The sequence below is a fragment of the Anser anser genome, assembly GCF_964211835.1.
Source record: "Anser anser genome assembly, chromosome: 11".
Classification (NCBI taxonomy): domain Eukaryota; kingdom Metazoa; phylum Chordata; class Aves; order Anseriformes; family Anatidae; genus Anser; species Anser anser.
The window spans coordinates 14,964,453-14,985,709 of NC_139732.1; the positions used below are offsets into that span (position 1 = coordinate 14,964,453).

Below are 21,257 nucleotides of genomic sequence, written 5' to 3' on the forward strand. Positions count from 1 at the left end.
TACATCATCTAAACACTTCTAAAATTCCTATGCTTAATGAAGCCACGCTGGAGTCAATGAGAGCAGAATCTGACCCAGTGTCAACTAACAAAAGAACACTGCCTTACAGGATCCACTTTTACCGTTAATTTCTGTCTAATGTTTAAGACCAAAGGTAAATGTGTGAATACATAAGCAAAGAGAAACAGAAAGGTAATCTATTAAACCTTAGAGGGATAAATTATGTATTTTTTTGCATTGCCTATAGCTTAATGCATACTTAGCTTGCTTTGCAGAAGGAGCATTTTTGGTAAGCAGACAAAACATTAAAAGAAAGTAGCTCTAGCAGTACCTAACGCTACATTTCAGGTACCTTAACTGGCTGTGCAAACATGAATCGATAAAGCCTCCTCAGTTCTCTGTGAAAAGTACTGCAGCTAGATGAAAAGCTATATCCCTTTCAAAAGGTACATTTGAAGCACAGAGGACTTAAATGTTTTTGCTATCTCCTGATGGTGGACAGGGGTCAGGAGTAACAACCGTCTCGGATTTTTTTCTCCCAATTTTTTCATCTCATAATTAGACAACATTGCTCTAACCAGCTTCTAACAAACCCAGAGAGACAAGGCAGCAAAGTAATCACATAGATATAATTGTTACCTGCGCTGCAGTTTCTGATTGGCATCTAACTTGCAAAAATGCAGTCTTCCTTTGCTCCCTTGATCTTACAATGTGAGAATAGTACATAGGGAGTTCAGTGAGAATGGGAACTATGGTAGACCTTCAAACTGTAGTAACATCACTGAAAAAAACTGAGTAAATTGTGCAACATTTGACTTGGAGCAATCATTTTGTGTTGCTCTTTCAAATATAATTTTTTTCTGGATGGTTACTCAGCGTTTCTCTTATTTCTGATTAAAGCTGTCATGTGTCCTGTTCTCAACAATATACAATGATTCATTTCAAAACAGGTCGTTCCTGAGATCACTGTGCTGCTTTTTGGTTTCCAGATTATTGAACTGATTTAAATGTGCATAGTGCCCAACTACCTAGTATTATATTTTTGATTGTCCTTCTGTCGTCTTTATGCATCTGAGAAGTGCCTTCCACTGATGACTAAACAGTCTGGAGTGCAAATGCCTACCCGAAAACTGATGATAAAATGACTCTTTATATGCATGATAGTACCTTTGAGTAAATAGCTACTATGATGACTAAACCATCTGGAGTGCAAATGCCTGCCTGAAAACTGATGATAAAATGACATTTTATACTTGTGATAGTACCTTTGAATGAAAAACTACTCCAGCAGTATCTTAACTAAATGTGCTACTTTAAGAAAAAACAGATGTCACTCAGTATTGTGAGGGCACTGCTGTGTGGTTTTGTTATAGGTCAGTTGTTGGTGTTGATGATGCAGCACCGTATCTCAATATAGCTGAAGAGATAACTCAGCACTTCTGATTTTGGCTCCTGTTTTGCCTCCTCATATTCCAGGGAAAAAAAAAATAATTCTAACCTGGAAGTTCTTTCTGATTTTAGCTCTAAGTTTCTGGTAGGTCTGGGGAAAACATGTCAATGATTTTTTCCCCTATCAGTTTAATTTACCAAAAAATTCTCTCCTGGATGATAAAAAATAAAACTTCCTCTGATGGTTGGATGGAGTCCTCAGCCAGGACAGGTAATTCTTTCATAAATTAAGAAATTTGTTTATAAAGGAACTATAAATTACTGTGTGTATGTTGAAGATTCATTGCTTTTGATTAGATGGAGAGCCCAATGCTCCGCTCCTGAATGGACAGCAGAGTCAACAAGAAAGGTTTCCCTGCTCTGGCAAGTAAAGGACACCACACAGAGTGGTGGAAAGCAGGCAGCCAGATAGGACTCCCAGTCTTCCTGTGGTTTCTGCTATGGAGCTGGATAAAAATGGGGAGGCAAGCACTGGTTTGGCAACAAAGCTACTGTCCAAGCTAGTGAGAGAATGCCCATGCACTGAAGATGGGGAAAAGAGGTAACGAAACCTACAGTAATGTCTTCCCAGAGCTTCCTGACTCCCCTGCTTGCATTTCAGCAAGTGACTTGCTGACTCCAGGATTAAAGAGCTGCAGGAAATACTGCCAGTGGCTATGTGAACAGGCTGAGTGAGTCACGCAGGCAAATACGAACTGAAAATAACAAATGTGTGGTCTAAGAGGACATTTGCTGTAAAGAGAATGATTTTAGAGAAATGAATGAGGAAGAAAGTTATAAGGGGTCTCAAAGTTCTCCTTTGTTCCTTGCCAGGAAGCTTTTTTGGAAAAGGGATGTATAGGTTTGCATTTCGTTTGCTAAATGTCACCTCATCACAGACCTGAAGGAGAAGCAAGATGAGTCAGGTAGGATCTGATCCTGCGTCTGTAAATTCTGACTGTACTGGAGTTGGTTTTACATCAGTGATGTGCCCGATAATATTTTAGCTGGCTAGATTAACAAAAACAAAAATGCCAGCGTGAGCGGGAAAAGAACAGCCTATAGGAGCCTTTGCTTACTTTGGTCTGTGAACAGTGCAGTACTACAGAAGCAGTCAGCCGTTACAGCAGGCAGGAGACACTGTGTTTTGTGCTCATCAATGTTGGCTGGACTTCTCTAGGTGCATAAGAGTCTTTTGGAGAGCTGGTGTCTGTTTCTCTGCCAGCTGGTCCCTGGATAGCAGCTGCAGTGACGGAGTAATGACATGCTCCCAGCTGGGATAGGAACTCGTTTGTTTTTGCATGTGGCTCTTGACTGTAATGAGGTGTAGAACAGGCCACTGTAGACACGATTGATAGCAGGTACTAAGGTTTGGTGATTTCTCTCTTCAGTAAGAACAAAGAACAAAGAATAGCAAACCTCAAGGGAATTTAAATGATAAGGTATCTCCTAGAGATACTTGGGCCATAATTCATACTGTTTCTAAAATCTAGAAAAGCTTTTTTTTTTTTTAATTTAAATTTGTTTGGCTTAGATCTTGATGTACCTATCTGCATGTCACACACACACTTTGAATGAGCTCTGAATTGGGTTTCTGTTAGAATTCTAGGAAACCTCAAACAATCCCCTTTTCTGGGTCAATTTGGAAGAGATGGGCTGATAATTTGTGCCCAGTTGTTCTGTGTTCTTTAGGGAATGGCAGCCTTTTATGGATAGCATCATTTAGATACCTCCATGTATCTGAGACATTTCTGTTTGTGGAAATGAATCCCATACATGATCTAAGAAAACATGTGACTGTATTTTTATGTACCTGTGTAGTATATATGAAATCTGGCAACTTCCACATAGGCCAGGAGTAGGCTGTTTTTTTTCCTTCATATGTGGCACGCCAAAAATCTTACACAGTAAAGTTATCAAACCAAGAGGGACTACTTCTGTGATTCATGTGCAGATGCTTTGATTCCTGTTCCAATCTTGAACTAAATCATTTTTCTGTCAATCTCTGGTAATACGTTTTTAATCTGAGTTTCTTACTTGCAAATCTGATAACTGAAAAGCAAATTAAGTGCATGTTTTAATTAGTGGGCTGGTCTCCCCATGAACTTTGAGAAAGCATTATTTTTGGAGTAAATGAATAATTCTTGAATCACTTCAGCTGTTGACATGACAGTGGTGCATTATTTAAACGCAGGTTGTTTGGTGAGGATGGCATTTGTGATGGAAGCAAAACAATACTTTGAAAGCATTAAAATGAGCAGTTGCAACTACTCTAGTAGTCTGACTAGTTTTTGCTCTTCCACCCAGATCAGTTATGCTGTACAATTGTCATTTTAATGGATGACTGGTTTCCTTTTATATAAGCATCCAGGTATGTTTAGAAAGTAATCCACCAGCCTCAGTAAAACTGGTGGCCTTCTACCTCTCCCAGGAGACAAATACTCGTGAAGGTGTGTTATAGCCACACTGAATCATTAGGTGAGTTTTAAGAATCTTTCTCATTTTACGCTCTCAGCATGCAGATCATGTATCATGCCAGGTGCAGAATCAGTGTCTCTACTCATTTTTCACAGCAATATTATTTGTCATCACAGAGGCTGTAGAGATACTTGAGAGAGAACCAATTTGAAACTGAACTGATAGATGAAACACTGAAGTACTTCTGGTCTGGTGCTGCTTAAGAGTTCTTACGATGGACGTGCTGCTGTAGTCATATAATGCTTTACAACAGATGCCTTCTCTGAAGTGACAACAAATTGGATTATTGTGCTTTAAATAAGCAGCAAGTGGTATTGTCCTGTCTTTCCATGCATGAAGTCTTTCAGTTCACGTACAAACATGTTAGTACAAAATGCAACAAGGGATAAGGTGGGCTTAGCAGAGGGCCTACTTTAAATGTCCACTATAACCAGAGTTGTTAAACTCTTTTGATGCTCGTTTGTGATCAAACGGAAGATTATTAAGCCAATTTGTGACACTTCATAACTAATGAATATAGTGTCATAAACAGAAGATTTTGGCTTTCTGTTACGAGTTGATAGCATGGACAGCATTGAGTTTAAGGTCATAAGCCTCCTACATCTCTGTACAGCTCCTGAGCCTTGGATGCACATATATGAGGGTTGAATGACTCCTAAGGAGCAGAAGTATTCTGGTGTTTAGTGGGTGTGTTCAAGCCCAGAGGTGGAGTTTGGATTCTGGTACGGGGTATTACCACCTCGTCATCGTGTCACATAGATCTGTGTGCTTTAGTGATTTGGAAGGTTCCATTTCTTTAAATCAGCAAGCTCGTAGGACCTATGAGTAATATGATTTCTTTTCTTTCCAGATGTTGCAGGGATGAAACTAACAATTAAATGACAGAAGATTTGTTCTTGGCCACATGTCTTTTGATGACAGTTGCCAAATGCTGTTGAAATCTGAACTATTTCGAGGGGTTTACTTTGCATTAAATACAGCCCTTCTGTTCTGAAATGAGCTAATAAGATGAGTGGAATAAACCTTGCATGCAGAATTTGGAGGAGCAAACATTTTTTCCCTGTGAATTCTTTGTCCGAAATAGAAAGCTTAGAGGAAAATCTTTCCCATCTAGATTAATTATTGCTAAGGACAAATGCTGGAAATGGAAATGAATGGAAATGAAGTGCCAGTGTTATGGACAGGCGAAGAACCTGTTCTCTTCCGTGTGTGCAATAAGTGTTTTTGATGATGCTCTTGTAGTCAGGTGTACTCGTTCCTGAGAAGGGTCTGACTGACACGGAAGAATGACCGGGTCTCTGTCAGTCTTGTTGGCAGTACCTGCAGTGGCTGTAGAGCCAGCCCCTTCCCTGCTTTCTTTCAGCCGGTTAATGTTTCTGTAGCCCAGGCTGCGGCAGCTCTGGCAGGACAGGCGGAGAGGCAGGTGTCTCAGCACCGAGCCTTCCCCATCCTCAGCAGCTCCCACACTTCGACTGCATCGTTTGACATTGGGGAGTGGGGCTCTGGGTGAGAGGGGGACAGAGGAATCCTCCAGTAATTATTTGGTTATCCCCATGCAGAGGTGGAACAGTTCTGTTATATTGGAGGTGTTTGGAATTGCTAAGAAGATTTCTCAGGCATCTCTAACCAGAAGCTTTGTTTCCTACAATAAATGGTACGCACAGTTCAGAATTGATCTGTTTTGATGCTGCCCCCTGGCTAGCTCTGCTGTACACAGAGTTCAGCTGGAGCTGTCACTAAATGCTTAAGAGTTTGTCCAAGCTAAAAAAAAAAAATAAGGTGCTCTCTGAGAATAATATATTATAAAGCTTTTTCCACTTCCCCTTTGTTTCCAGATAAAGCTTTAGTATCACAGAGGCTTCCAAGCACAGAGCTCCAACTGAGTAGCTTTGATTAAGGAAAAGTCCCCATCCTTTGAGGAACTGTATGCAATAAATATATATTTTTTAAACTACAATGTAGCTGTGTTTGCTGCAGATAAGATTTTTTTTTTTTGACATTTCCTTTAACAGAAGCTTGGGAGCAAAAGTATCTGTCTCTAGCACAAGCATCATGTGTAGGTCTCAGTAATGGGTATTTATTGTGCTAACAGTACTCCGAAGCAGAGAAAGTATGTTCAGCTGTATGTGTGTTCTGATTCCCATGTCCAGATTATTTTACTGAGTAACTTAATGCATTGGCACTTCCTCTGAAACTTATTGTTTTGGCAGATAAAGCATATACGTATAGATAAATCTAATTTTCTGGCTGGGCAAGAGGCTAGAAAAACAGGGTGTGTCTGGATCTGTTTTGTTTGGTTATTAGTATTCAGTATTTTTCCCCCTTTTAAAATGTCCAATTCAAATGTCAGTTCATTCTTCTCTATTTCCTGCCCTTATTCAACTAGACTGCCAGACCAGGCTTAATTAACTTCAAGACCTTTTCTGCCAACCCTTATAGTTACAGCCTTTTCCTGGAACATTTCCATTGTTATGCTCTCCGTGTGTTGTGAGATGATACAGATGATATTATTGCTACTTTTATGAATTTACAACGAGCCTTTCAATATTTTTACTTACAGCTACTTACAGCTTAGCTTTTGGAGTCAGGAAAATCTCAGTTTCGAATCAAAATAAAACTAGGGAAGCAGATTTCCAGCTTACAATGCTGATGAAGTGAAGCTGGAAAGCCTGGAAATTCAGTCCTCAGACACAGGGAAGCTTCAAGAGATGAGGAAAGCTGTTGTAAGTTTTATGACAGACTTCAGAGCTAGACTGTTTTCCCTAAGGTTTCGTTTCCATGTGGAAGTTGCTGTGATTTAACACAGTGTTGTGTTTTGCTCCATTATCTCTGCACCGGCTTAAGTAGGTCATTAATCTAATGAATTTCACAACCCCAGTCCAGAGGCAATGAGGAAAACCCCCACCTAAGCCGAGCTTCCTTCTTGAAACAAACGGCAGCTGTGGTAGGCGCTGGGTCAGCATGTAAGATGTGAGGGCAGGAGTGGCCTTGTTTCAGGGCAGGGGGTGCTGTTGTTTACACCTGATAAGGGGTCTTTGTGAAAGTGATAAAAGTGAGAGCGGGGGGCTTTCACCTGGCTGACCCAGGGAGTTTTCTGTGCCCAGGTCTTTGCCAGCGGGACCCGTGGTGGTGATGGAGCCCCCCGCTGGGGCTTGATGTGGTGAGCACCCCCGGGAGCAAAGGGCTTTAAAGCAGCCTGACTGCTTGGGAAGCTCTTGTTCCCAGCAGAGCTGTGCTTTGTGGGTTTGCTGTCTGAAGCTGAAGCACAGCTGGAGATACTGCTTAAGCTGAGGTGGGAACTCTGACTCTCAGTTAGTGGCTACCTAAGTGGAACGTTTATTTTCCCTACTGCTCGTATTTTCATCGTGACTACCGAAAACGCTTTTCTTATATGAATGAAGCCTTCCTCTTCATTTAAGGAAGCTGAAGACCAATCCATAAAAGGCAGGTAATAAAGCTCACCATTTCACAGCAGGAAAATGACACAATGTATTCCAAAGAGAAATGTGTCTCTTTCTTCCTGTTGGAAGCTTAAGTCATCTCCAAGTGCAGTTACTGGACAATGCAACAATACTAATCCTAAACTTCTACCAAGGCCGCTGCTGGCAAATCGAGTGGACGAAGCAAGTGTGTTTGTCCCCATTATCATCTTTGTATAATGAACCCATCCTTGCTTTTTGTACTCTCTGCTTTCTGTCTTGCTTCTCAGTTTCCATGTGGATACGTCTTTTAGCTGGAGTGCATCTGGATGACACTAAAATATGCACAGTGTAGCAATATTTGTTTACGTTTTAATGACAGCATAAAACCCCCTATCACTAACAGAACTGAACAAATAGGCAGTATATACTATTTAATTGTAGGTTTGGATTCATAGATTAGGTGGTGGAAAAAAAAATGAAACCTTAGTAGTAAGGATTGGTGGGCCTCACCCTAATGTGAGTAAGCTGGTTCTCTTGCAGACAAATCTTACTTATCTTGAAAGACAGTGACAATAAAATCCAGTCAGATACTGCAAATCTCTGAATTCAGGTGTAGGACTGGAGGAGGGGGAAGGAAGTACCCCACAAAAAGAAGGGGGAGGCTAACCTAACGCTCTGTGCCAGTCGAGACCGTCTGTGAAGCTAAACCTAACACAGGAACAATTCCCATCAATGGCAGGATTTCCTATCATTCGCAGGACAGCAGCATTAGGCCCTTAGTCTTCTCAAGCAGAATGTTTTAAGGTACACTTTGCACTCCTAGAGAGGATTTCCAGACCACAAATTCATAACAGATAGCATCATGAAAGGAAGGGGAAAAGGAAGACTGATCCTACCAAGGCATTGCTCAGAAATGTGGACAAAGACAGCAGAAGGAATGTGACTGTATCCTCCAGACATACTGTGGAAGTGGAATTTCCCTTTATACTGTCCTACATAATGAGGACAAGGGCCCGTGCGAGCTGCAGATAACGCACCTTGCGTCGGATGAACGTCACCAGGTGGCAGGAGGACTCCTCCTGATGTTGCAGGGCCAGGAGGGTTGCTGCTCATTGGTGAAGGCTGACAGTGGGCTTTTTAAAGGAAGGTGTAATGGAAACAGAGGGCCTTTGCTCCTCAAGTTTTGGCAAAAGATGGTTGCAAAATCCCATAGGAACAGGAGAGTTATGATGACAGCTAGGCTGAGACAAGAATGCTGTTGTTTTGGGATTTTGAATCATGAAGAAAAACCCTGCTGAATTTAAAAGGTGTCTGCTTTTGGTCTACCTCTGACTATGGTGGTGCTCTATTCAGGTGTCATTCCTGACATTCGAGATAGCAATGTTACGGCAGAAGAATACTCCTTCCACTCCACTTGTCCTTTGGAAAGGTGTCCTGCAATTTCTGCACTGTGTACCAGGTGACCGTACTTGTCTTTCCTCTGAAAAATCAGTTATTTTTCACTATCAACTCTGGACCCTTTTATGGAGGTTGCTTGATAACACTTGCACATGTAGCTCCTAATCTTTTGTAAGACAGTTTTGCTCTCTCTCTCAACACGAAAATACTTGTCTGGAGATAAGTCTGCCAGAGTGTCCATCCACCTGCTTGCCTCTCTGTGGTTTACTGATTGTAAATCTCGGTTACACTCAGAGTACCAAGACCGAAGCAGGCAGTGTAAACACCTGCAGGGGATGGATAAGTTTCCCTCTTTGCCCTGCCCTGAAAAACACTGAGCTTTTGAGCCTTTCCAGTGCTTGTGGGCTTTAATTAAACACGTAAGGGGACACGGCCCCAAGTCTTCTCACTGCCTGCCCAACAGGTGTGTATGGCAGTGTGTACACAAAACAGACTCAAGGCACAGATAGCATCCATCTCAATAGTGTGCTACAGAGAGAGTGTACATAAAATATTCAGCAAAATCTTACAAGCAACATACAGCTTGTTTCATGCTTATCGACAGATCTGAAATTCATATTAAGAGGAGCGAAGCTCAGGCTCTTACTGGATGAAAAGGCTAACTTACATCCCTGTATGGAAGAACCATAAACTGGATCTTGGCAAATTTTTATTGAACTTTTTGTATTTTGAGACCAGACTCATTGCAGAATTCAGGAGGCAGGTGGAAGGTGTGTGGTGAGTGATGTGCATTAATTTTGCACACCGTCAGTCCCAGCGTTAGCCCTACTGGTGGGTTTCCTGGGCCTGCAGTGGGGCTGGTCCTGGATCCCTTATGGCATGGCTGAGGACAGGCCCTGAGCAGGATGCCTGCCAGGTTCTCGGCAATGAAAATGGGGGCTCCTGATCATGACTGCGTGTGGTACCCCAGTGCCTTCTGTCTCCTGTGTTTGCAGTACCTGAGGAGGCCTCTTGAATGCAGTAGGGCACAAAAGGGAAGTCAGCAGCTGGATCAAGCTAACTCATCCTCATTGTGGGCCAAACTAGTATCCAGCTGGGGATGTACTAAGGTCTGCTCTCCTAATTCGAATTCTGATCAGCTTTAAAAGGTGTGTGTGGGGAATTTTTACCCAACTTTTACCGTAGCGACTGTGAGCTGGTCATCTCTCTTTGTCCTAACAGAACTCCAGTTTACACAAATAATCGCTCTTTGATGTGTTCTAAAGTAGAAGGGAAACCAGTATCAGTGCGAAACTGGAGGGGATTTTTGATTTGTAAACATCCAAGGATAACAAAAGGAAAGGCATTGGTTTTAAAAAATGCGCCAAACCATTTTTGTTTTCAACAAATTTCTCACAAATAGAGAACCTCTTATTTTCTCTTTGGCACTAACACTTGAACCTCTGAATTAAACATCTAGAACCTGAGGGAAAAAAGAAATATGGACAAGTGACAAAAATAACCACTAAGATCACTTACAAAAAGCTCAGTTGCTAGAAATAATCAATTATCTCTATTCTGTGAACCTCTACCTTTTTAGAAAATACAAAATATTATCTGGCCAGATACAAGCTTGTAGTTCTGTAAACATGTAACCAGGCCAAAATAAAATGAAGTTTTTCTATTTTTCATTTGAAATATTAATTGAAACAGTGATTTGTGGATGTGCAGTGCAATCCTTTGTTCCATACAGCTATAAATCAGGGGAGCCTCTAAACCATAACCAGGGATTTTCACCTATATCCTGTTTTCAGCTGTTTCATTCAGCAGAGGCAGGATATGAAACAAATCCATCTTTTCCTTTGGGAACAAACCTGTTAACTGTTTAGGTGAAACCTCCTTTGTCTAAGCTTTCTCTTTAGCACTGAATCCAGCCGATAGCTCTGTGCAAGCTACAGGTTACTGAATGGCACAGAGCTGTCTCGTGGCTTACTTTCAGAGTCAGCATTTGCTTTAAAATGTTTAAGAAACAGTTTTATGATCTTACGTTAAAGAGCAAGGCACTGGGAAGTATTTCTTAGTGCAGTACACCTCTAGCACTCTCAAAAATAAACCCGTTTTGTGGACAAAGCAGGAATGATTTGTTGAGTTTATCTTTTGCTTTTGGATTCGTTTGTTGTATTGTTTGTAAGTTCACATACAGTTCTGTAGTGTACTACACTAGTTTAAGGCTTTTATATGCTAAATTAAAGCCGTGTCCCTTTCTCCTGATGGTCACCCTTTTTTATGGCTAAGAAGTAACTCCTGGCGATACCTCAGATGAATTGCAAGTCAGCAGTTCTGTAACGTGTTTCTGGTATATTGGGTGTTGTTGCAAGGCACAAATTAACCCGAGATGAGAACCTTTTGTAAATCATTGGAGTATCCTTGCTTTTGTCTAATATTTTTTTCTACATGAACATCTATAACACCGTCTGCTTTCACAAATGCTGATACGATGATTTATAATCAGTGGAGGCAGGAATACATTGATTAACTACACCTTCATTAACTGCAGTAGCAACCAACTTTCAATGCTTTCAATAGCGGAGAATGGAACAGATTTTCTCACAGAAATTCTTCTTCTTCCATATCTTTTTTCCTTTTATTTCTTTCCTTCCTTTATCTTTGTTACAGCGTGACAACCAGCACTGTAAGGTGCTGTGCACACTGACAGCCCCACTACTGCAGACTAGAATTCTTACACAAAAAGCAGTATCAGTTCATCTCTTATGCATAAATGCTTAGTTTCTGCAAGCTGTACAGGAAACTTGTTAGCTCAGGGGCTTGCTATGCTGTCTGTAGGAAAAGATAAACCTTTTCAACCAAATTCTTGTGTCAAGCCAGTGTTTGTGAAACACCTTGTCAGAAAAAAAATGTTTTATTTTGGACCTCTGAGCTCAAGAAACTTCTAAAGGAAGTAAACAGGGGCTGTAAAAGCTGGTAGTCTAAGGTTGAGACTTCAGAGAGCAAGGCAGTGAGGTGTTTATATAAACTCTCTGTGTAAGCCCTAAGCACCTCTCTTAGCAAGCGCGATATGCCAAAGATGGCTGCTATGTGTGGTGGCTTTCACCTCTTCTTGGCATTTTAACGATCAAGTCATAGCACCTTTTAAATACCAAGGGCAACCCTCCTTTTGATGGAACATACCATGTCAAGTCATAGCCCAGCATACAGCTGCTGGCTAGAAACAAAACCAAGCCTGTAACTCTCCACACAGCAGGTGAAATCATTTTGTAAATGGTTTACAGGTGCAATTTGCAATAGAATTTCTTTTTTCCATATTGAATGAACATTGGCAACATAATCTAAATATTACAGAACAGAGCTACAAAAAAGCGATCTGGGAACGTTGTGCTATAGCCCAGGAAATTTAGAAATTTTCCTCTTACAGTGTAAACTGTGAACAGCTCTGCTGTTGCCTACACTTATTTTGGTTTATATGATATCAGTATTAGGCCCAAAGGATGGTGTGGATAGGTATTAAATTCATAGCCAGTCCACTGTTAATTCATAAATCATTTAAAACGTTAGAAGGCATATTTGGTGGAGGTAAGAAATCTTTACAGTTAACTTCACAGCTGAAGGACAGCAAATACCGTTTATTCCTTACCTGAGTCAGAGTTGGTGGAGCTTCAGTTTGTTCCCAAATGAGGCAAACTAAAATCAACAGTATCCCGAAAAGTTACGCAGTACAAAGAAAATGAAGAACAAACAGAAAAATCCACTTCTTTTCGTTAAGCAATACTGGGAGTGTTCACAATCCAATCTCCAAGGTTTTCCATCTGGGAGTCAGCCTTTTCCCATCCTGCATCCCGGCATCCTGTTATTGTTCCAAGTCTTAGTAATTCAGCGAGAAAAGGGAGTGGAGGAAACAAGATAAACTTAGCCTTATTATTGCTATACTGACTTATTTGTTGCTGCCTCTAATGAGGTAGCTGAATAAAAGGAAATTGGCTCTAAGAGAAACACAAAAGTTGGTATATTATTTAGGGTCATTTTATAAAGAATTTTAGGAATTATCAGCAATGATACTTTAAATAGTGGCTGATAATTGATCAGCACAGGCTATGCCTGTTTCGCACAAACATGATAATTTAAAGCCATTTGGAGATGTCCTTTCTGTAAGGATTTTTGTATCCACAAGCAGAAAGCTGAAGTCCTCATGTGAGTGAGACTGGGGTTCTTGTAAGGTCTGTCAATGCTGAACGTGAAAATGAAATTTAACGCTATTTTTCCCAGGTAAAATTGTGATGCCAGAAACAAGACAGTGTGTGGGTGGGCCTTCCAGAAGGAGAAAGTGTTTGAATCATCCTGATTATGGTTAGTTTATGCCTCTAGACCACTCAGGCCAGTCAGAAGGGAAAGATTCAGTGTTTGTGTTCTGTTACTGAAGCTGACTTGCTGCGCAGTTCGCAGACGGGGGGAAGCTCACCAAAACCTCAGTATTAGAGATCTCGGTGTCTCTAATATTGTCATTTGCATGAGGCTTAGGTCAGGATGTTGCTCAGTGAGGCCAATCTGTTGACCCTGTGGGCTGCCTTACAGCCTAGCCTGAGCACCCAAAACCTGGGGGACTGGGGTGCCGCCTCCTGCTCCACCTGTTGTTGTCTGACCCCTGCCTGTATGTTAAAACCGAACACAAAGATGTACCTCTGACATTGTACAGTACAAGTGAAAGAGGATTTTTTAAAGTAAATAACACAGAAAGAAATCTAAGAAATATGGGACTTAGCTCAAAACCCACTTGTATTTTTTAAACAGTTACAATAAAAGTGGGCAAATGTTCAGCATATCTTAAGTAGGACTTTAAATAATAATGATCCCCGGTTAAATATTCTCTTGCTCCTATTTGTCATCGCATCCCAGCACAGGTGATAGGATTGATTTCCTAGCTTTCTAGAAGGCTGAGATTGGTTTTATTATTTCACATTTTTATGATGTACAGCAGCAGAGATGAATGGCGTTTTAAAAATTTTGATACGTTAGTTATTCAGAAAAGTTAAGCAACTAATGAGAAGACATTTTTCAACGTCTTACTCAAGGAGACCAACTAGAATTAAGATCCCTTACAAGAAAATAAGCTGTTCTATTTCATTGCTGAGAGAAGAGCACGGAGGATGCTGATAGGGGTTTTCCAGGGAACTGCAGCTATCTGGTCAGGATGTAGCTCAATGATAAAGTGGTACCCACAGCAGACAGCTGTCCCAGATATGATTTACTTTTGCAAATGACTTCAACTGTATTTACAACCGTTGCATAGCCTTTGATGTTTGTATCTGTGACTTGGGAGTAAGCATGCTATTTAGCTAATCTAAACAAAGGATGAGGATAAGAGAGCCCTTCAGGTCCATTATGCAAAGAAAGAAATGGGAAAAGCACTGTGTTTTCTGTGCATGCCCTGAGGCAGCAGGTCTAGATTATTAAGGTTTGTTTTGATGCCTACTAAATAAGCTTTGTCTTAGGTGACTTGTTTTATCACTAGTGAAAAGTTCAAGGAAAAGAATGAGAATGTTTCTAAAGGCATTTTTAGCATGCTCTGTTTCAGGGCTCAATAGAGTAACTGAAAACCATTTATGAGCTCTGAGGAAGATAATTTCATTCAAATTTTAGAAACCTTATTAAAATCTCAAAGCCTTCCATATTCTGTTTTACAGATTTCATCTCTACTGAACTGTTTCTTTAAAGTTTCTTTCTGGCTATAAGGAAATGTGCCCTGAAATTTTATGGAATGAACAACCTATCTTTGCATCCCTCTCAACAGAAGGCAGAGCTCCTAATGGTTCAAACCACCTCATTTCCTTTATTTAATCCCAGGTATTTTAGGTACTGCACTTTCTAGGCAGTGAATTTCATCAAGTTTTCAAAGCTGCTGACACAAAATGCTAGCAAGGAAGTTTCCCTGTAGACTTTCAGACTTTTTATCATCACTGACATGTCATTTGACATATTGACATATGTCAAATCATAAGACTTTGGGGGGAAAAAAAAGAAGAAGCTTTTTGACTGCTTTTGCAAGCAAGGAGGTAATGTTTTAAACAAAATATTGGTAATTTACATCAATATTGATAACAGAAAATGTCCTGTGTGTGATTAGACATCAGCAGGTGTATTTACCCTCTAGATCCCTCATTTTAAATTTGAAATCTTATTTAATATTAAAACTTCAGGAAGGTAAAGGAATGGGTAAAAAATGAAGAGCATCCTTAGCATATAGGAACTTCCCACTACTCAGTGTGACTCATGCTAGGGATGGAGCTGGTGGTATGAGCAAAAGGAGGGAGAATTTCACATTTCACAGCCTTCGTCTGCTGTTGTCAAGTTCCTGTTCCACATGACACCAAGTCTTTTGCATTGTCTGTTCAGCACTGCTGTGCAACTTCTCGACCTTGTTATACCCATCCGTTCCCACTGGCTCACTTGCTCTTTTTTCCCAGAGTTGTTCTCACAGATGTTTGTTAGCTGCTCTTTTCTGAGTTTGTGGCACCTTGATTAGATGTGCCTGGTTCAGATCAGCATCTCTTCCAAAGGTTTCTATGTTAGCCTGTGTTAATTCATGGCTGGTGTCTGAGCAATCTTCTAGACTGCTCATGCTAGGAAAGTTTAAAATAGTCTTTCCTTTATTGGATGGGGTAAACCTTCGCTTTGCTTTGAAGGTGCTTGTGCACAGTCTGAGTTTGACATTTCTGTGAATCTAAAGTAATAACTGTCATCTTGTAACTGCTGAAAGGAATAATGTGTTAGAATGGGCAGAAACACAGCCCTCATTTACTATGCTAAATCTATTACATTTGACTGTTCTTACTATACACAGATTCCTGGGATTGGGTTAGGATAAATTAATGGAATTGATAACGGCATGCAATAAATGTGAGATTGAATCTTGCATCTTTTTTCAGAATTACATTTTATCTGCTGCTGAGATCAGTCAGCTGATCTGAAACTCAAATTTCATCCTGTTCTGTGTAGCCAGCAAAGCAAGATGACTCTTAGAATAATAGCTTTCAGTTACATCTTGTTTCAGTTTTCCCCTGAAGTGCTTGTTTGTTGCCCCATCTGATTAATGGTCTCTGAAGTTTGCCTCAAAGAAGTAATGGATACTAAAGTTGTAGAAACCAGTTCCTTGTGTTCCTAGCCAGCAGAAATTCCATCAAAGTTGGTAGAAAAGCCCATGCCTTTCACTGAATAAGCATGGATTTTTTGTCATTGCAACTAACTCTAGTTACAGTGAAATTGCATATGATAAATAAGCCCTTAATAAGCCGTCGTCAAAACTAAAGATAGCTATTGACACAGCTGCAGCTGATGTTTTAATTCCTTGTAAGCAGCTATCTCACTATTTGACTCTCACTGGAGAGGGGCTTTACAAGTGGCAACATGGCTGAAGAATACTTTTGCAGCAATTTATGAAGGTTAGACCACATAATCTGTCTTCCCAAAACCACCGTTGTAACACCGTGCAAGTGAAGGTCTGCCAAGATTGGAAACTCAGCCACAACAATAATACTTGTGTCCGTATTTTTATGACCAGCTAAGACCTGTGCTAGAAGAGAGCACAGGCTTGCCTTCAGTTATAAAAATAAACCTGAAATGCTAATTCTGAACAGCTTAGATAGTCATTGTAAGATCCCCTCCCATTTTAAATGTGCAGTTGTATCTGACAGTTGTCTGAAGCGTCTCTGGAAGTAACATTGCTTAAAGTTTAAAACATAACAATTACTGCTCCATGTGGAAAGCTTAATCTCTGCAGAAAGATGCCTTGTTATTTTGGGGACTTTTAATCAGGGCAATGCAGTGCTCTTAGTCACTTCCACTGCTTTCCACTGTGTAACTGCTTTCCTTTTGTCACAGGCTGAGGTGTGTATCCTGCAGGGAGTCTGACTCAGCTTCCTATCCGACGGATTTTTAAAACAAAAGAATGTAGCTCTGATTTTTTTAATTCATTATTTATTTATTTAATATAAGGTGTATTAAAAAAACAAAACTGCTGGGGAATTTTAGTTGAGGCTGGTGGAATTTGATGTTTGCTGGAGACATGTGATAGCATTTCTCTTTAATGTTTTCCAGAGTACTGCTCTGGCTGTGCCATATGCATTTCATTAAGCTTGAGCTCTCCTGGAAGGTCAAATCCCGTGCTCCTTAATCAGGCAAATCGCTCATCATATGAGAGGCCTGTGGCTGCATGAAGACTGATGACCGCAGGACTTGAGTCTAATATGTTCAGTGGGGAATGGTTCCAAACTATCCTGTTTCCTTGTTTGGAAAAGACAGGAAAATAAAGATGGTAGAAAATACAGCCAAATTGTACTAAAAGCCTTCATAGCACTCTGAGCAGGAGCTGTAAAATGAAACTGCCTTACCATTGAACTGAAAGAAAGGAACAATAAATCCCTCTGATTAGTTCAATGAAAACGCAGTCCACAGGGATTTTAACAAACAAGCCTGCAGGCTAGCTGAGGCCCACTAACCTTGATTTGTGGTTTGGGTTTGAAGAACAGGTCTAATGCAGAAGTGTGAAGCTGATCTGAAACTTTTCAGAAATTAAAAGTTTTGATAAGCCTGGTTTCAGTGAAACTTTTTAACCCAAAGAAAGTATCTGCTTTCATTAGAAATGTTCTTAAAAAATTACACAAACTTTTCTTTTCCCACTTAAACAAAACCGATGAAAATTGTTACCTGCCATTCATTATCATTGCTGATTGTTTCTAGAACCAGCCCAGCTTTCATCTCTGACTGGTAATGCAAGTACGAAGCCCATGTTTGGGGTAGACGTTTCTCTCTGTGACCCCAGGTCTGACCTGAATCAGGTAACATCCATCTTCATTTTTGGTAAAGTTTGCAGTGCAAACTATGCCCGTTGCATTCGGTTTAAAAAATCAACAGAACCAAACAGAGTCTCCAGCAGGGGATGGAGTGGTAGTGCTGAGGGGCTACTGGGGCAGGAGAGGCTGGGTGGAGGGGGGCTTTGTTTAAGCCCTGCCTTGTGTTTCTCCACCCACTGTGCTTGTGTCCCAACGGCGCGCTGCAATTCCTCTTTCAGAAAGGGGTGCAGTGTATCAGGAATAGGGAGCTGGAGAAAAACAGGGATATGGCCTCCTCTCTTTCCTTCCTACGCTATTTACATAACTGATCTACCCATCCTGACACTGCTTTTTGTGTGACGTTGTCCCCATTAAGGGGTCAAATACTGCCAGCAGAAATGTTTCACTGCAAGCTCCTGACTTCAGTGTGGGGTGATCAAGAGGAGTGGATCTCATCTCTGCATTCAGCAATACTGGCTTGCTTGACTTGCTCTGAAGTTAAATGTCTGCTATGAATCTCTGAAACAGAAGAAGGTTTTAGATAAACTTAAAAAAAAAAAGTTGAAATAATGCTGATTTTCCTTTCAAAAAGACTTAAACTTTTCTGCCTCTTAGTGTTCTGTGAGAGCTTCAGAGGAGATAAAAAGTCAGATTACTGCTCGATCTGCAAGCTGTGTGCCAAATAAAAATTCCAGGCATTGGAGAGATGTCATCCCAAAAGCTGCGTCGCACAAATAGCTCTGTGAAGCTGGGATTTATGAGGCTAATCAAGTGCAGAAGGAGTTTTATCTTGAGAGTAAGATTTTAGAGCATTAGGGGTGAAAACAGCAGGGAACAAAGAAGAGTAGGTCACAGGCTTGGGGTTGCTTTCAGGGTGACTTTGAGGTGCCATTTCACCTCTGTGTCTTTCCCGACCTTGATTCACCATACCCACTTGTAAACTTGCCAGAGCAGGAACGTGTCTCACTGTGCTTTGTTCAGTTCCAGATGAGTCCTTGCGAATAAACAAGTTCCTGGAAGGGAAACCACGCTGTTTGTTTACAGGACACGAGATGACCCATATCTTAAATGCTTTCCTCGATGCCCCTTGAAGTCTCTAGATTTTCCTTTTATTGTGTTATATTGAACTTCTGGTGCTGCAGTGATTTATTCTCTGTGCATGAAGTCATGCCATTGCCGTTAGCATCTCCCACACTGGGTCACGGCCATGCCCTCATCCCCCCAGACTGGTCGCGCAGGTGGCAGGAGCATCTTCCAGCAGCGCTCTGCTGTGCCCTGGTAAGGAGCATGCACACACACACACGCTACCTCGCTGCTGTGGAGCCACGGCCCTGCTCGGTGCCCAGCGTGCCAGCCCCAGCTGGCTGGCAGATCTCTTGGGGCCAGCCAGATCTCTCTGGCGTACTCTTTCATGGAGAGGGAGAGAGGCTGCGGCGCCCTGCTAGCAGCGCGTGAGGTGCCAGCGATGGGGTGGAGAAGCGCGAGGTGTGGGGTCTGGGCTCCGCTGCATCACACAGACTGCGTGAGGCTTCCCAGCCTTGTACGGCACGGATCAGATGGACCCACATCTCACTCTGCTGCCACCACGTCCCCAAGGGCACAGGATTTCAGACTGAGGCTTTGTTTTGTTAAACCAGCGCATGGGAGAAGGGAAGTGGATACATGTGCTTTATATAAAAGCTCCTCATGAATCTGCCCACTGGGCTGAGCGCGTCTGAGCGCTTGCCAAAAGGAGGGTGGAGAGAGCTGCTCTGAAAGAATTCTTGCTAAGGGGTTTAAGTCTGGGAGCCAAGGCACTAATGCCTTGTAAATTGGTTCAGTGACTTTTACTCATTTATATGCACTCCCTTTATTATAGCCCCAGACCCAGGCTGCCTTATTTTTGGCTTTGCTGCCAAACACTGTGCAAATGCAGATGGTTTAAGTGTATCACTGGCGATCCCCTATGTATTGTTCCTGTTCTGCAGTCTGCATTGTGCCTCTGTTAGCCAGTGAGTGTATGTGTAAGAACTCCTAATGGCTTGGAAATCAGTCAGTATGGATTTTTTCCCCCATCCTGTTGAAACTGATCCATCCGTGTGGTGGCATCAGCAGCCAGTATTTTCCTTTATTTAAACACTAGAGGCCATTCTCAGCTGTGATGCTAGTCTCTGCAGTGAAGCTGCTCTGATGTGCACTACTTTGAATTTAGCCATTGCAATGGAATGTAAAATACTACCTCTCAGTTTTCTGCTAGAACTGATAAAATAACATTTAATTTTTAATAGAAGAAATATATTTATAACTGCATAAAAAAAATCCTAGCTTCTGACAGCATAGGGGGAGCACAAACCTATTGGAAGTTCAAGAATTTAGGTTTGGGTGTTTTTGGCAGAAAGAGGTACCCTGCAAACAGCTCAGGGAAACTAGTCACAGAGATTGAAGGGTCTGGTCTATAAAATGCCAAATTTCCGTGACTGTCATCTTTGCAATACAGTGGAAAAATCATTTTTTAATCTTCTGGCTACCTTTGAATTGCTCGGTTTGTTAGTGCTGAGGTACAGGACGGGTGTCCCCAGTCACGTGCTAACATTTCTGGTTTGTAAGTATCTCATTGCAACTTCACTAACTGAGGGAATAATGCAGGATGAAAAATGTGTAATGAATAATGAAAAGGCTCAAGCTTTAGGGATTAATGATTCATGCTGAAATATATCTGCCCTAGACAATTTTCTTTTGCTGATATTTCATTTTGAATGTACAAATGGTTGTGCCGTGCCCATCCCTGTGCACTTTAACGGAGATTAAAAAGAGTAAGAGTTGCCCGGTAACATCCAAACAGAATCTCAAAGGGAAGAATATGTATATTTAAAGCACAATGGAAAATTTAAGGCATTTAAATCCATGCTTGGACTTCCCAGGATTTACATAAATTTTGGAAATTCAGAGAAACAGAAAATGAATGATTTTGCAATATGTAAAGTTTGTGCACGAACACTTACATTAGAGTCTGTCTGCCTGAGTGCACTCCTGAAAAAACACACCTCTAAATCATTGTGTTAAGATATATTTACAGTAAACAACGGGAAAGATAAATGGTCATGAATTACTGTAAGTAGATTTGCAGCTATTTTGACTTGTCACCAGTTTAATGCATAATTTACAAATTATGCTGAGTTAACTTCAAAAATCTGGTTTTGAAAAGAATAAAACACTTAACAAAACAACACACACCTTTTATGTATTATTTGCACTCTCAGTGCAATGTTTTAAAATGTGCTTCAAGTGTCTTGGAACTAAAACGTCTAGTAATTAGTAATATTTGCATAACAGAGTAACTCGCAGCCCCACCTGAAGGCTCCCGGAGGTTAAGGGAGAGCAGTGGCTCCAGCCCCGGGCCGTGGCGTGCAGCCGTGGCCGCTCCACCCAGCAGCCTGGCTCGGAGCCTGACCTGCAGCCCTCTCAAGCCCGTGTGCTGGGGCTGTTCCATGCTCCTGGTCTGAAGCACAGAAACCTCCGTGAAAGCGAGGATCTGGCACGTTAAAATACTTGACTCAAATAGCCAGATGTTATTAGCATGTTGATTTCTCAAAGCTTTATTTGGCTTCTGCAAGACTGGGCTAAGATCTCATTAGAAAAACTTTCTCGTGACGCTTCCAGTGCTTCCTGCCCAGGTTCAGGAGACAAAGGATCTGGCTTTCTTGAAGAATTTTGTTGTTTCCGCTCCTGCCCT

General features: G+C 41.3%; 2 protein-coding genes across 21 annotated transcripts in view; one reads left to right on the forward strand and one right to left on the reverse strand.

Annotated features, from left to right (window-relative positions):
* Positions 1-14,608, reverse strand: part of CDH5 (cadherin 5) — a 33,478-nt gene extending 18,870 nt beyond the window's left edge. The window contains exon 1 of one of the 4 annotated variants that reach the window (XM_083794680.1): positions 12,358-14,608. Coding sequence is in view for 2 of the 4 variants with exons in the window: in XM_083794678.1 (XP_083650804.1) it covers positions 640-726 (87 nt within the window). In the remaining 2 variants the exon portion in view is untranslated. Of the gene's footprint in view, positions 1-639; positions 12,335-12,357 lie in introns of those variants that run through there. The other 3 variants (XM_083794681.1, XM_083794678.1, XM_083794679.1) reach the window with 3 other exon arrangements.
* The window catches only part of LOC310879827 (uncharacterized protein), a 225,534-nt gene that overhangs the window by 94,094 nt on the left and 110,183 nt on the right, over positions 1-21,257 (forward strand). The gene's annotated exons all lie outside the window — the stretch shown is intronic.